The sequence below is a fragment of the Callorhinchus milii genome, unplaced genomic scaffold (assembly GCF_018977255.1).
Source record: "Callorhinchus milii isolate IMCB2004 unplaced genomic scaffold, IMCB_Cmil_1.0 Scaffold1, whole genome shotgun sequence".
Taxonomy (NCBI): domain Eukaryota; kingdom Metazoa; phylum Chordata; class Chondrichthyes; order Chimaeriformes; family Callorhinchidae; genus Callorhinchus; species Callorhinchus milii.
Window position 1 is genome coordinate 51,453,547 of NW_024704742.1, and position 16,899 is coordinate 51,470,445.

Here is a 16,899-nt window from a genome sequence, read left to right on the forward strand (position 1 = left end):
TGTGCTGTGCTGTGCTGGTGGCTGGCCTGTGTGCTGTGCTGTGTGCTGTGCTGTGCTGGGCTGGGCTGTGCTGGCCTGTGTGCTGTGCTGTGCTCTGTGCTGTGCTGTGCTGGCCTGTGCTGTGCTGTGTGCTGTGCTGTGCTGGCCTGTGCTGTGCTGTGTGCTGTGCTGTGTGCTGTGCTGGCCTGTGTGCTGGGCTGTGCTGTGCTGTGTGCTGTGCTGGGCTGTGCTGGCCTGTGTGCTGTGCTGGTGTGCTGTGCTGTGCTGGGCTGTGCTGTGTGCTGTGCTGTGTGCTGTGCTGGCCTGTGTGCTGTGCTGTGCTGTGCTGTGTGCTGTGCTGTGCTGGGCTGTGCTGTGCTGTGTGCTGTGCTGGGCTGTGGGCTGTGCTGTGTGCTGTGCTGTGCTGTGTGCTGTGTGCTGTGCTGTGCTGTGTGCTGTGCTGTGCTGTGCTGGGCTGTGCTGGTGGCTGGGAGCCATTGATCATGGTGAGGGCTGTGGGGCCGCTGTGTCAGGGCAGGAGCTGCACAATGACAACCCAACAGGTTGCAACACGATTTCCACACCACCGAAATAGCGTTGCTACAACTAAACCACCACCACCACCACCACCAGCAGCAGCGGCGCAGGCGTAGCGTCCCTAACACCGCAGCCATAGTATCAGCGGTGTGCCCCCGGGTATAAATACTGTAGTGACTGACTGCCCTCCTGCAGGTGGAGCGGAGCCACACAGCGCTCCCCGGCCCCATGGCTGAGCCTCTGCGGCGGATGGTCAGTGCGGCCACTTACAGACTACTGCAGAGCAGACTTGAAGCCTGGAGTAAGGACTACCCGGTGAGCTGCACCCCTCACCCGGGCAGTGGCATCGCAACGTCTAGAAAAGTATATATATATATGTGTGTGTGTGTGTGTATATACGATATGCGTGTGTGTATGTATGTGTATATATACAATATGTGTGTGTGTATATATATGTGTGTGTGTGTATATATGCGCGTGTATGTATATATATATATACAATATGCGTGTGTGTATATATGTGTGTGTATGTGTATATATACAACGTGTGTATATATATGTGTGTGTGTCTATATGTGCATATAGACAATATGTGTGTGTGTATGTATTGTGTGTGTGTATGTTTTGTGTGTGTATATATATATATATGAGTGTGTGTGTATATATATGAGTGTGTGTGTGTATATGTGTGTGTATATATGAGTGTGTATATATGTGTGTGTGTATATGTGTGTATATATGTATGAGTGTGTGTATATATATGAGTGTGTGTGTATATATATGTGTGTGTATATATGAATGTGTGTGTGTATATATATATGTGTGTATTTATGAGTGTGTGTGTATTTATGAGTGTGTGTGTATATATATGTGTGTGTGTATATATGTGTGTATATATGAGTTTGTGTGTGTATATATATGTGTGTGTGTATATATGAGTGTGTGTGTGTATATGTGGGTGTGTATATATGAATGAGTGTGTGTATATGTGGGTGTGTATATATGAGTGAGTGTGTGTATATATATGTGTGTGTGTATATATGAGTGAGTGTGTGTGTATATATATGTGTGTGTGTATATATATGTGTGTGTATATATGTGTGTGTGTGTATATATGAGTGTGTATGTGTATATATGTGTGTGTGTATATATATGACTGTGTGTGTGTATATATATATGTGTGTGTGTATATATGAGTATGTATATATATGAGTGTATGTGTGTGTGTATATGTGTGTGCGTATATATGAGTGTGTGTGTGTATATATGTGTGTGTGTATATATATGACTGTGTGTGTGTATATATATATGTGTGTGTGTATATATATGAGTGTGTATGTGTATATATGTGTGTGTGTATATATATGACTGTGTGTGTATATATATGTGTGTGTGTATATATGAGTATGTATATACATGAGTGTATGTGTGTGTGTATATATATGAGTGTGTGTGTGTATATGTGTGTGTATATATATGAGTGTATGTGTATAAAGTAAACTCCTGTCATTGTAACATTGCTTTGGGTGATTGCAATGCGCTTTGATCGAACGCCAACGGATTTCTTTGCAACAGCGCATATGAATGAATTCATTGAGAGCTCACGGGCGGAGGCGGTGTTATTTGTTTTCAATGTAAATGTGGGTTTCTGCACCAATAAAGCCACCGGCGGGGTCTCTCCTCCCCCGGTGGGTGGGGGGGGGTCTGCACCTTCGGACAGTGTTGTGGTGGTGCTATCAGCCCAGAATGATAATGTGATCCACTTTGTCGCTGTGATTGCAGTTTGCAAATGCAGTGCAATTGCAAAAAAAAAAAAGACAAAAAAAAAGACAAAAAAAAAAAAGAAAGACACCCACCCCCCCACGATGGCCACCAGCCTCCCGCTTATTTCCAGACTCTTAACGTTGCCCCAATGCGCATACGCGTCCTGGCAAAGTGCAGTCACTGACTTGCAGGGGTTAACCTGGAGATTTCCCGGGAGTTTGGTAACTAAGGACGCTCGTTGCTGTGGCGATTTGGAAATACATCCCCTGTGCAAAAAAAAAACCGATCCCACCGCAAAACTGCACTTTGTGCAGCGCCACCGAAGGCAAACCCCGCAGTGCTGTGCGTGTCAGTGGCCCATCAACCTGACTGTGTGCGCATTCCCTGCCACTGTGGTGGTTAGTCTTCATACAGCACTGGGACATGGGCAGATATTACAACCCAGTTCATGACTTTTTTTTTTCATGTCAGTTTAAAAGATTTCTGGCTTCCCCCCCCCCCCCCCACAAAAAAAAAATGCTCTACATCCTTTGAAGACAATTTGCCCTTTTTGTTATGTTATATCACGTCCCATGTGTCGTGGGTTGTGGGGAACTTCACAGCCCAGGTCAGCCCAATCCTGCGGTTGTGCAATGCGCGTACAAATGCGGAGTCCCGTAGAGTAGTGGCTGGAGCGCTCGCCTCGCAAGTGAGAGGACTCGGGTTCGATTCCCGGGCAGGGCGAAACCTTCGACGAGTTTCCTGACTCCATACGCCTCTGTTTGCCTAACAGCAAGTAGGAATCTGGTTGTTAGTGGATTGGCTGATTGCTTTCCGGGGTAATAATTCCTAAAAAAAAGTGGTCACTCAATCCACAAGTGTTTGGGGGCACCTCTGTGCGCAATTGGCTGCCACGTTTTGCCTCCCAAAATACATAATTGATCCACTTCACAATACATTCTGTGAAGTCCTTTGAGATGTCTCAACAACATGATAAGGCTCTATGTCAAATACAAGGATTATTATTATAATTGTACTGTTCAACAAAGATGATTGGGAGAAGGAAACTTGTCTGATTCCACTCCCCCTCCCCACACCCAGAGTACTGAGGTGAGTTGTAGTGCTGTCCTGCCTCTTATCAGTTAACTCAGCACAACAACAACAAATTACATTTGTAGAGCGCCTTTCACATCAGGAGGATGTCCCAAGCACAGACCCAGCACAGGAATTGAACTTGTGACCTTAAAGGTCTAATTAGCTCTCATGATTAATTAGGATGAAGAGGCCCTACAGTCTATATGATCTTATCCTTCCAGAATAGCCACCCCACCATACTCCCATTGCAGCATCAAACTGTTTTCTTTAATGAGTCCAGTGTCCTGGCCTCATCCACCTTTACTGGCAACCTGTTTCAATTGTTAATTACCCTCTGGGTAAAGAAATAAACGTCCTTGTGTCTGGCCTGAAATTGCTCCCTATGTCCTCTGGTTCTACAGTGTTTATGTACTAGACTGTAGTTCAATTAATGACTTGAGTTATTGGAGAGCAATTATTTTTTGTTTCTACGCAGAAAGCATCTTGCATAAATTAATTGCCTCTTTACCTTGTAAAATTTAATTTAACAGCATGTAACTGCAATACAAAATTACATTTGTGTAGTGCCTTTCATGTCGGGAGGACGTTCCAAGGTGCTCGACAGTCAGAGATTTGGACCCGATTGGGGAGGGTGGAGGATAAGAGGATAGCCAAAGGCTCGGTCGAAGAGGAGGGTTTTGAGACGCGCCTTAAAGGAGGCATGGAGGGAGCAAGGCAGTATTATCCTGTATCATATGTGATGAATAACCTATCCCAGGTTGTACTTTTTACCCCAGTAACATAAGTGTGCAATCTTTGGGATACTCTGTTATTCTACCCAATAGAATTAGTGCTCTTCTCCAGAGCATTAATTAGAGTTAAAACATTGGAGTACTAGGGCTTTTTAGGACAGTGCCTCATGTGCAATTGGGATTTATAATATGTAGTTGCACAAAAATCCCTCAATTGTTTCAATTAGTTTTGAGAATTTGGGTCTCTAGGAAATCAGCATGTCTGTACATAAGATAACTAACAAGGTTAATTCAAGGAAGCATTAATAATTGCCCAAACCATACAGAATGAGATATGAGAGTAATGTTATTTAAATATGAGATAGATCAGTGAGCATTTATTTTGATGGCAAAAATACAACCTTGCAAAAGAGCAGCTTCTCAGAATTCTGGGCAGTTATACTGCATGCAATACTAACCTTGCATTTGGTATAGTGCCTTTCGCTTGAGGACATCCCAAAGCACTTCACAGGATATACTAAACAGTGGAGTGACTGTGTAATTTCTGAGTGAACATGGCAGTCAGTTTTGCACACAGCAATGTCCCACAAACAGCCACTGATAGTTTTTATCATTTGAATGATAGTTGATTGAATTATAGAATGATAGTTTTTATTATTTGAGGATTGCTGGCCTGGATACTGGGTTTTAGAAACCCCCTCCACTTTTTAAATAGGATCTTTAACATCCATCTGAACAGGCCTCAGTTTAACGTCTCGTTTGAAGGATGGCACGCCTGACAATGCAGCACACTTCCAGCACAGCGAGAGTGTTACTAACTGAGCCAAGCTAACACACTAAAGACTCCACTCACTGGGAAGTGGAATGAAACTGCCCAAATATTTAAATTCCTTCCAGGCATTGGACAAGAAGAAAGCTTTTATTCTTTTTATGAGCACTATGGCTGCATCACAATATTCACATCAATCTAAAATGTCCTTACAGACAGAGTACCAATGACAGAGATTTACAGCTGAAGAGAGTTGCACAGAGCCTGGAAATCTTCCATTTAATTGATGAGGAAGTGAAGCAAATGAATTGTAGTGGTGTCAATCAATGGGTGTCAGGCACGTTATTACAGGAAGGGATGAAGTCAGAGATATCATTTGCCTTATGGAAATTGCAACCTAATTTACCCTTGAGAATAATCACATAGACAGTGGGCAGGATCTACAAATGCTTCAGTGAAGACTTTGGCTTGGTCAACTTATTTTTGTTATATTTATAGTTACTCTAATGTACTCCTCCCTTGGTGAACTCTCTCCCTTAGGATAGCCTATAACTCAGCCTCTTGTATGCATAGGAGCTCTAGGGTAGAGTTAAGCAAGTCCTGCTGAAGCAGGGTTGTTAGAGCTTTGAGCTTTGAGCAGGCTTTGAGCTTGCACAGATTCTCCAGGTTCTCTTGTCCTCTGAGCAACCAGTGTGGTTAATGCCATGAGACATCTGTCTGCCATATATACATCTATATTGTCTATATTATTAGGCCAATCCACACTACTGCATCAATTTTACATTTATATGGCTCCCTTCAGATCGAGAGGACATCTCAAAGCACAGAGCTGTCTGGGAGCACAAGCTGAGGGTGTGGAGGGTTGTGGGGGGGCGTGTGGGGGATGTGAGAGTAACCAAAAGTGCAAATCAAAAAGAAAGCTTTTAAGGTGGGCTTTAAAAATGGGGAGGGTGGGAGTGAGGGGACAAGGTGGAGGGAGTCCAGAATGGAGTCCCAGAGAGTGGGGTAGTATGGCTGATAGCTAACCCACCAATGATGGTCGGGCAGGAAGCAGACAAGATTTCGCTGAGCAGAGAGCATCTCGTGTGATATGGTTGCAGGAGGTTGCTAAGGTGGGTTGGGGGGGCTATATGCTTAGATAATGGGAGGGCTCTTTGTTTATTTTTCTTTTTTCCTCTTTTTCTGATTGACAGTTTAACACGTGCGATCAGAACTTGAACCGATGCTGTGAACTGATTGAACTGACTTCAAAAGTCCAAGGACAGCTTTTCTCCATTTTCAATCTTGCGGCAAGTGAAGGTATTCTGGTTTGATTCCACAATTCACAGCAGCATTCAAACTGACTTCTAGGAATCATTTAAATGAAAAATAAAAATTAAAAAAGGGGATGGGCATGGGAGTGGGACTAAATGGATAGCTCTTTCCAAGAGCTAGTACAGGCACAAGGGCTTGAGACGCACATCCACTGTCCATCAGTGAGGTGCTCTGATTCCAGATCAATCGGAACCTTTATTTTAATTCATTCCTTGACTAACGTTTTCAAAACGAGAAACAAGACAAAATCTTCAATTGGTTTGTCAACTCTACTCACATCAATGTAGAAAGTGACCACTGAAACACGTTAATGGCTCATGCTTTTCATACAGTACACGTGCTATCTCCTTTTAAAATGTAGGATCTATGTTATGATAGAAACACATTGTTTGTTTTCAAGGTGGCCTTTATTCTGGTGCTGGTACCATCAAATCCCGCTTCCTGCCATGGTTGGGGTCCAGCTTCACAGTTCTCTCTTCAAGGTTAAGCTCTGACACCAGCCTTGCCCTCTTTGAGGTTTGTGAATCTACAAATGTGAATGATTTACGTTCAAAGAACTCGATTCTGATTACATGCATTGGAACGCAATCTGTAAAAGGAGAATTACTCCTTAACAATTAACAGATCGTAACCCTTATACCAACATGAGTAATTTGGAGAATCGTCACCCCATTTTTGAACCATGATCAATTTGAAAAAAAAGTACACTCTTTGTTGAAAAAATATATTTTGAAAAAGAATTATATTTTGAAAAAATATATTTTGCTAAAAGTTAATTAAAATGTTTGAGCTCCCTTGGTTTCCCCAAATTTGTCTGAAATACTGTAGTTGTTTTCGGTCACTTAAAACGTGCTGAGAGGAGATTTGTAGCCTTGTTACAGCTTTGATTACAATGATGATGATAATAACAATCCTTGCATTAATATAGCACCTTCCACGTCAGGAACATGACTCAAAGTGCTTCAGAGGATATATAATAATCCAATTGCATTTTATATAATGCCTTAACACTTATCATGTTGTTGAGAAATCTCAAAGCGCTTCAGAGCATATGCTGTAAAGTGTAATGATGTATTTTGTGGGTGAACATGCCGGTTAATCTGTGCACAGAATTTTCCCACAAAGAGCCATGAAGTGAATGATGAATTTTATTTGGGAAGATTGTTAGCCAAGACACTCCCTTACTAGGAGAAATTCCTCCTTCACCATGGTATTTCACATTTTCTACTTTTGCTGAAAGAACTCTGTGCTACTTGAGGCAGCCTTAAGGTACCCACTCCTCACTGCAGAAAATTAAAACAATAATGTGTGAGGTGGTTGAGAGGACAACAGAGGACAGCCTAATAAATAATGCAGCATCTTTTAGGTAAGGTGGTGGTGGGGGAGGAGGGTTGCAGGGTTTATCTTCATAATTATTTTAAAATTACAACTCCCACACACACATCACTACAGAAAACAACATTCAAGTTGTCCATTATAATACCTCAAAAAAGTATTTGGTCACTCAATCCACGACTGTTTGTGGGCACTGCTGTGCAAAATTGGCTGCTGCGTTTCACCCACAAAATATACAGTCAATTCACTTTACAGCATATTCTATGAAGAGCTTTGAGAAGTCTCAATGAAGTGATAAGGCGCTATATGAAATGCAAGGATTATTATGGACTCTCGGTTTTAGGAGTCTGCTGAAAAAGATAAGAAACTGAGGGAACAAGCGGCAACTCACGAGCAGGAGATAGAAGAACTGGAGGCCGAGTTATCCACAACACGCCGTCACCTGGGAGCTATCAAACAGGAGTAAGTGATGTAGAACTGAGAAATTCTGGCTAATATTTTTTGTCTCTTAAAAAGATTCCCTTTATTTTACCCCAGTTAATATCAGTATGAACAGCCGTGTATTAGAATCTCAGCTAATACTTTTGTTTGACTAAATGCCTGTTGTCATTATCCTTGCTGTAGGTTAGCAGAAGCTCATCTACAATTGGATGATACGCAGAACAAATCAACATCTGCATTCCTAGCAACAGAGGATGAAATCTTTCAACTGAGATCTGAGTAAGATCCAAGTTGTGAATTGATGTTTAGTTTGTTATTTTTTCTTCGATACTTACCTGTGTTCAGTTCTGTGTACTTGTCTGTTAGTTAGCACATACTGTGATAAATAAATCAGTATTCTGAGATGCAGCACTTAAAATGCTGGCTGCAGAGTTGGGAGCAATATTTGGGCCAGCTGGGAGGTAATCCAAGATTGCAGTGCTAAAATCTTAGTTCTCCTCTTCCCCCCTGGCTGGGCTTCAGGAATTGATCGAAAATGTATTTGACATACAATGGGGTGAAAGATGCTTGTTTCCTTACAGATTCAATGTGATCAACAACACCAACAAAATTACATTTGTAAAGCGCCTCTCACATCGGGAGGACGTCCCAAGGCGTTGGACAGACAACCAGTGTTTCAGAGCCGAGCTGGGGATCGGGAATGGGGAGGGTAGAGGGCAGGCGGTGAAGGAGGGTGATTGAAGGCAGAGTTGAAGAGGAGAGTCTTGAGATGGGTCTTGAAGGAGTGCAAGGCAGGGGATGAGGCGGAGGGACTAAGGGATGGAGTTCCAGAGAGTGGCGGTGGAGCAGGCGGGGGACATGAAACAGGACAGAACCCATTAAGTGGAAGGAGGGAGCAGGTTGGTAGGTTGTTAGGAGGTCACAGAGGTAGGGAGAGCGAGGCCATGGAAGGCTTTGAAGGTGAGGATCAGGATCTTGATGTGTATCCTCTGTGTGGTGGGATCACATCAAATCTGTAATGAAAATCACATTTTAATCACTGTGCATATAAATGTAGTGATGACTGGGAATTGGGGAATTTCTGAGATTCTCCTGGCACTTTCTTTCAAATATTTGAATCAAACCATTGTTGTGTCTTTTGCAGGCTGAGAGCTGCTCAGGAGCAAGCCAGGTGTTACAGACTGAAAGTGGATTTATTGGATGACTACGAGCGGCAGGTCAGACATCTGAAGGATGAAGTCGGATTTCTAAATGCAGAGAAATCCATGCTTCAGGACAGGTAGAGTAGCGCATAAGATCTCAAGATTGATTCAGATGAAGGCCATTCAGCCTTCACCGGAATTTCCCACAATACTGTCCTGCCATCATGGCATCAAATTGTTTTTTAAATGAGTCCAACGTCCCGCCTCATCTATTCTTGCTGGTAACTTGTTGCAGTTGCTAATTACACTCAGGGTAAAGAAATACTTATCTGTGTCTTGTGAGATCAGCTCCAACTTTACACATGTTTACCTATTGAGGAGCACTTTGGTTTGGCTTCCATGAAACAAGTGAATTTTCCTTCTTGAGGTTTTTGGACGAGGAGCAGAATGTGGTTTGACTTCAGGAATTGGATGGTCTTAATCTGCGCCAGGTTTTCTCAGCTGAAGCTGATTCCTGGACTCAAGTATTCCAACAGTACCCAAAGTGTGCTTTGTAAAGTGATTTGTTAACACAGAAGCGTTGGTCTTTGCCATTGTGGTGTGTGATATAATAATAATAATAATAATCCTTGCATTTTGATATAGCGCTTTCACGTCGGGAGGACGTCCCAAAGCGCTTCACAGAACACACTGTCAAGTGAATTGACTGTATATTTGTGGGCGAACGCGGCAGCCAATTGCGCACAGCAATGTCCCACAAACAGTCGTAGATTGAAAATGACCAATTTATTATTGTTTTGGTTTTGATATCTCTGATGCTGGTGGTCGCTTTTCTTTTAGAATCTCAGGGCGTCGTTCACCCATCCCTTTCCAATCTCTGACCACCCATTCACCATCCCACGCTAAGATGACCTGTGGTTCTCGCCACGCTCGGCTGGTTTCACGCTTCGGCAATCTTTATGCCAATGAACGACTGAACACACAAAACGCCCTCAGACGCTACGTTGATGACCTAGAAATGGTGCAGAAAATAATATTCATTGCCACCACGGTAAGTAGAGACTGATGGTGGAAAAAGCCACTGCAGCAAACCTTAACACCAGACGATTAGCTCCATTGGAGATTCAGAGAGTCAGCTTCAAGTCCCAGTGATCAGTCAAAAGTCTTTTTAAAAACTCAGCTTTCCAATTATAAATGAATTTAAGAATTTTTCACAGTTCTGCACAATCTTAAATTTTAAGACAAATGGTCATCCAGGATAAGATTAGATGGAATTTGGGGTCTTTGAACTCAATCTAAACTACACTTAATGTCTATTTATATGGAACACGATAAGTTAGAAGAAGTTATTTTTACATAGAAGATTGTTAGCCCTTCAAGAAGCTGTTCATGTGAAGGGTACTATATAAATGCAAGTTGTTCCTGGTGTTGTTGCAGGAACATGGAATTCCCTACCTGGAGATATTGGTTGAGGAATATTTCATATTAGCTTTTGGGAAGGAATTAGAAAAATATCTGAAGAGGATAAATATACAAGGCAGGATTTCATGTACTATACAAAGATATTTTTTTCTTTCCAAGGCCAAATCCAAGACATTTTCTAATGAGCTTCTCTGCTTATCACATCTCCCTGCCTATCCTGAAAGTATTTTATGTGTGTGTGTGTGTGTGTGTGTGGCGGTGGGTGGGGGGCTATAATTCCAAGGGTTTGGAACATCCGCTAGTACCTTGACTAAGTGGTAGTATTTTGTTGATGATCCTAGAGAGTTAGTGAGTGTCCGTGTGCTGTGAGACATGTGAAGTATCAGAGCCAACTCCAACCCTGTTCTAGCCTGACATTCACGCGTGTATTTTCCAGCAGTGACTAGTGGGTACTAATTAGGTGTGGGAACTGTAATTTCCTGCCCCCTTTCTTTGCACCCTTATCTTCAAGCCAATGAGGCCTATTAAGGCTTCTGAAATTTTCCAACTGAGACTCCTTTTCAGATTAAACTAATTCAATATAAATAAGGATTTGAATAACTTTTTTTGGCCACAACAAAAGCTCATTACAATTGGCAATAATTCTTGTCAACCACTTTGAGATATGTCCATGTGTAATGTGTATAAAATCCTGTATAGCGCTTTGAGGCTTTTTGATGTGTAAGGCATATCAAAATGCAAGTTCTTCCTTTTCTTGTTTCTCACCCGAGTATTGCTTATCATTTTGAATGTAGGAAGCATTCAGTGTGGCCAAGGCAGCTTTCCGACAGTTCAAACAGCGAGTGAGGAAAAACTTTTCGCTCTCTAACCTCGGACCGGAGTCCCTGGATGATGCTATAATGGATTACATCGTTCGCAACCTGGATCTCTACGATGTCCAGGCCAGCGTCACTGTACGTATGAGTGAAAATCTACTGAAAGTTGCATCAAGCATGTTGCAGGAAGTCTTAACTAACACAAGATTCCTGTTGCTTGTTCAGCCAAGATCATTCTACTTTTCAGGGCTCTGGCTTGCAGCGGGAAGTCTTGTACACCAAAGTGTCCTTCTATTTATAGTAGTTTCCCTTACTTTTATTTCTATATTTTTAATAATTATTTTCAATTTAACTTAGTAAAGGTAGCGACTTGTGGAGGTTGTAACAGTTGTCAGGAAGGGCAATAGAAGATAGGACACTGGATTTGTTTAAGAAAACACATGTTGTCACAACGGGAATAGGCTAGAGTTGGTATTCTGGAAGAATGAGATTAAATGGGCCGAAGGACCTCCTTCATCTGAAATCTTGTGACTCATGTTCCTACAGGATGTGATCCGAAGCATGAACGTCAATCCGAAGATCTCTTTCCCACCCGAGGTTGATTTTGTACTGATCAGTGCTTTTATCCGTGACGTGTGCCGTGTAGCCTTTGCAATGCAAACACTGGAGCCAACACTTGACATCGCCTTTGCAACAGATGGTGAACTCTTCAGTGAGAACAAGTGAGTACATTCTCCATGCTATGACAATGATTAAAAACTATTGAGAAATAGTAGTGTTGCAAAATGGTCATGCAGCTTCCTATGATCTGTATTAAATCCTGGATCATTTAAACATTGTACGATATTTAGAAAGACTGAGACCCAAACTTCCACCTAGTCTTAGGACATTTTGTCTGAAAATTTAAGATTGCACAGAGTTGTGCAACATTCTTAAATTCAGTCTTCATTTGGAAGCTGTTTTTCAGGATTTCTCAAAAGAATCAGCTATAAAATACAGACTGAATTGATTTCTGCATAAATCTTAAATTAAAATTTAAGATGAATTGCACTGCGGATAATAGGATTTATCTGCAAGACAATGTTGTACAGTTTTCAGGAATCTGAGATAATCTAATACTGTAAATTGAAACACTTGAGTAGGCAATGCACAACTGTAGTAATAAGGAAATCAACATAGGATTGATTATTGAATTAAGGAAAATGTGTTTAAGATTATGAAAAGATTCAATAAGATGAACTTTGATAAGATATTTCTGCTTGTTGGTGAGTCCAAAAGGAGAGTGCATAAATGTAAAATGGCTAGTATTAGACCTAATACGGAGTTTAGGACGTACTTAGGACGTGAGAATTTGGAACTAATTGCTGGAAGCTGGGGGGAAAAAAAAGGATCAATGTATTTAAGAGGAAACTTGATGCATATGTGAGGGAGAAGGGGAATAAGAAGGAGAAGGGGTGGAAGAAAGTGTGAAGTATAAAGACTGGCACAGACAAGTTGGGCCAAATGGCCCAATTCCGAACCATTTCCTTCTGTGTATTTTTTATGTCTGGAGTGACAACAAGAATAAGATAAATTTTGACAGGAATGCTGGTTCCTTACTTGCGTTTCATGGTGCAGATGGATTGTAAGACACTGTGTATTTCAAACTTCAAAGTATGTAAAATATTTTATTATTTGAACCAGGTATCGCCGTAGCTATGATTCTGACTTTACTGCACCTCTAGTGGTTTACCACATCTGGCCAGCTCTGATGGAAAATGACTACGTCATTGCTAAGGGGGAGGTGTTCACAAAGAGAGGAGCTCTGGTGAGTAAAGTCATTTAAAACCTAGAGTTGATGGTTGCGAGAAATATCTTTTTAATAGAGTATTAACGTTTTTAATAGAGTAACCTGGCAGTAAAGTTCCCATTTCACAAAGAACAAAACATTCATGTCTGAAGGCAAAGTAATCCAATTCGGAGCCGCATTTGGGTTAACTCAGCAAGTACCCGAATCCATATCAGCAAAATCACACTGACTTTAAAAGTACTTACACTACACTTTTATGAGCAGGGGACAGTGTGAACCGTCTGAGTAAAGACAATTCTTTGTAATGGTGATTCTGTGTAGAACCATAGCATCTATATGATAATATTAATAACATTATTATTAACAACTAATACTTCCCAAGTATCTAATTCATCTCCCTTTTAAACATTGCAATTGATGCTGGGGAATGTTTAGACTACTACAATTTCACAATACGATAACTACTATTGTGCCTACATCACCCAGTGCAAGTTAGTTACACAGCACGTATGTGGCCTGAGTTTGTATAAAATGGTGCTTCTATACAGTGTCCATAAGAGATACTCGTCTGATGTCAACACAATTATTTTGTAAGTTGTGATTTATTACTTGGGCACATCACACAGTGAGGCTTTTGTGATTAGAGTAGAATGTTGAATTTAGCAACATGCTAATAGGATTAGTACCATTTAGCCCAGTCCTGGCAGAGATTACAGCATATCTTTTAATGCCATATCTCCTCATCTCTCCACCTTTACATCCCAGGTGTTTATCTGTTTCCCTTTTAAAAGAATAGGTGCTTTTACATTTACACATAACCAATGTGTTTCTATTGATTTAGTGGTCACCAAGGAAAAGCCGGAGCAGAAGTGTCAGTCCTGTTCGTTCTCGCTCTTCCAGCCCGACCCGTGCCCTGGTATGTCATTTTAAATTGACCCTTTCTATGCCTGTAATAATATCCTACTACTTCGGGCTTTGACCTGCAGTGCTAACAGTGATTCTTCCCATTTAGTGTATATTAGCCCTGTAAACTAATACCCTACCGGGTAGGGTGGTCCTAGCAGAGCAAGCGGTGGGGAGCTTACAAGTGCTCGCAATAGTAAGCTGTGCAGTTCGAATTGGTGAAACTCCAACAATATCCAAAGGTACAGTAGGTGGCTCCTCAAGCTTTTGCTTTTAACAACCTTCACCTAAATTCTCCAGGATTAGGTAAGCAACAAATTATATTTAAAAAGCACCTTTCATGTCGGGAGGGTGTCCCAAGGCACTGGACAATCAAAGGTTTGGGCATGAGCTGGGGGTTGGATTCGGGGGGTGGAGGGCAACGGTGTGGGAGTAGGGAGGGGAAGATGACCAAAGACGCCATCAAAGAGAAAGATCTTCAGACAGACCTTGAAGGGGAGAGTCGAAAGGATTTGGGGTTGGGCAGAGTGGGGGAATGTGAAGCAGGATAGTGCTTGTTGAAAGGAGGGAGTGTTAGTAGGGTTTAAGAGGGTCATGGAGATAGGGTGGGACAAGACCGTGGTGAGATTTACAATTGAGGACAGGACCTTGTACACAATCCTTTGGAGGATGTGGAGCTCATGGAGCCAGGTGAGGATAGGGGTGATAGGCTCACAAAGCTTAGTAAGGGAGAGGACACGAGCTGCAGAATTATAATAATAATCCTTGCATTTGATATAGCGCCTTCGAGATGTCTCAAATATTTATAACTTACAATATTTGAAAAAGGGTTAATTCTAATCATCTCTTCCAACCCTGTGAGGAGATGGTGTTTCAATCTAAGGCTAATTTATTGCACTTTAGCAGCTTATGGAAATCTCAATAAATACTTCAGATCCTCTTTGCAATTGTCATGAAGTGGAGTCCTGTAGCTCAGTGGTTAGAGCACTCGCTTTGCAAGCGAGAGACCTGAGTTCAATTCCAGGCAGGGCGAAACCTTGGGCAAGTTTCCTTACTCCACACAGAGCCTAATAATAATCCCTCCAAAAACAAAACAATAATAAATTGGTCATTTTCAATCTACGACTGTTTGTGGGACATTGCTGTGCACAATTGGCTGCCGCGTTCACCCACAAATATACAGTCAATTCACTTTACAGTGTATTCTGTGAAGTGCTTTGAGACGTCCTCCCAATGTGAAAAGCGCTATATCAAATGCAAGGATTATTATTATTTATTATAATTGCAAGCAGTTAGTACTGTGTTATTTGTATTGATTTTGCTGTGTTCCATCTCAGTGGGTAATAGAACATAAAAGACTAAGGCCTAATTTTTCTTATTGTGTCTTTTATAGTCATCACGAAGCCGCAGCCCCTCCCCAATCAGACGAAGCATTAGCCCCAGTAAGTGTGAACAACCTTTAACAGGACAATCCGCAATGGGGTCGGGTGCGTTTTTTGACTGTTTGACCTAAGCCATGAAAATATCCCTGACTGCGCTCGGGGGACTTTATGGAGGAGCTTCATTTAAGCTTTGGCTTGCTTTATTCACGTTCATTTAACCTTTGGGTTTGGATTTAAATTTGAAAATGAGCCCATTTCCCATCCTCTTAGAAACCAGAGTAATTGGATAATGCACAACTGCTGCTCTCCTATCTGAAAGTATTTTACATTAGAGATTGCAACTCAAAATCAAGGAAACTGGACTTTATTCCTCTTGAATCAGAAGCATAAATAGCTGCAGGTCCACTATGCAACAAATAAGTTTCCAGCTAAAATTAAAATTATTCTACTGCAGCAAAAAAAAACTTGTCCATTATTTTCGGATGTCCTCCTGAACATGGAAGGGTGCTATATGTAATGCAATTTGATGTTGTTGTGACACTAACTGTGTCATCGGCAGATGGTTTAAACAGGAGTTTCTTGTACTAAATTATACAAAAGTATTTTACAGTTGCAGATGCAATAAAATTAGGTATTTTAAAACACTGGATTGATTTAACCTCCACTCCTCCTTCAGAGTATCTTTGAAAATACACTGATTAATGACCTGATATAGCTACTAATTTTGTGCTGCAAATATTCACAATGAATTTTCATTCATTACTTCCATTCACTATTTCCTTTCATACAAAATGTTGTGCATTTTGTTCCAGTAACAAAACACCTGACTGAAATTACAAGCCCTGGTGCTTAATGGTTTCCAGCTATCCTTGTGCATTTTGCTTTTCTCGACATATGTCTTTGTATCTTTCTAATTTATTGAACCTTTGTGTCAGATGAGATGACTCACATAAACTACCATGAGATTACTTAGAAACTCGGACATCTTCACCAAGGAAAACAAGACTGTATTTTAATTTCTTTCTCTGTTTTTAACAGGACATTGAAGGTTAATGATTTAGTGGATTTCTGAAGGCACAGATGGAAACGGATATTTTCAGCACAGGAGGGCAGCACAGAATTCAGTCCGTCGTGTCTGTGCCAATGCAACTTGTTTTTCTAACATGCTTTTTTTTATTAATCCATATATATATATAACCTGATCGCAATTACATGATAACATTACTCTCAGCTAAAGAGAGGTTCTTAGATACCCTGTGACACTAAAAGTAACTTAATTGAAGCAATGATAAAAGTATTTTCTCTTCTCTTATTGTTTGTGCTTAGCATGTGTTTTATAATTCTCAGTTATTAAACACATCGCTGGCACAATATCATCTTCTGGCTTTGTTTATGAATTGAATTTTGTGGTCAAAATACACAATCTATTCCTGATTTCTGTGGTCGCTTTGATCACACAAGACCTTTATAATGGCACAAAATGGCCATTTGCTAAAGGGATG

General features: G+C 41.2%; 1 protein-coding gene across 1 annotated transcript; it reads left to right on the top strand.

The window, feature by feature from the left end:
* The first annotated feature begins 744 nt into the window (after positions 1-744).
* On the top strand, positions 745-16,507 carry spata18 (spermatogenesis associated 18). Its single transcript, XM_007892740.1, has 13 exons — positions 745-831; positions 6,048-6,153; positions 6,569-6,684; positions 7,847-7,965; positions 8,128-8,223; positions 9,089-9,223; positions 9,927-10,137; positions 11,303-11,461; positions 11,870-12,045; positions 13,007-13,130; positions 13,954-14,028; positions 15,409-15,457; positions 16,436-16,507. The coding sequence occupies exons 1-13, from the start codon at positions 745-747 to the stop codon at positions 16,441-16,443; spliced, it is 1,461 nt and encodes a 486-aa protein (XP_007890931.1). The 3' UTR covers positions 16,444-16,507.
* The last annotated feature ends 392 nt before the right edge of the window (positions 16,508-16,899 follow it).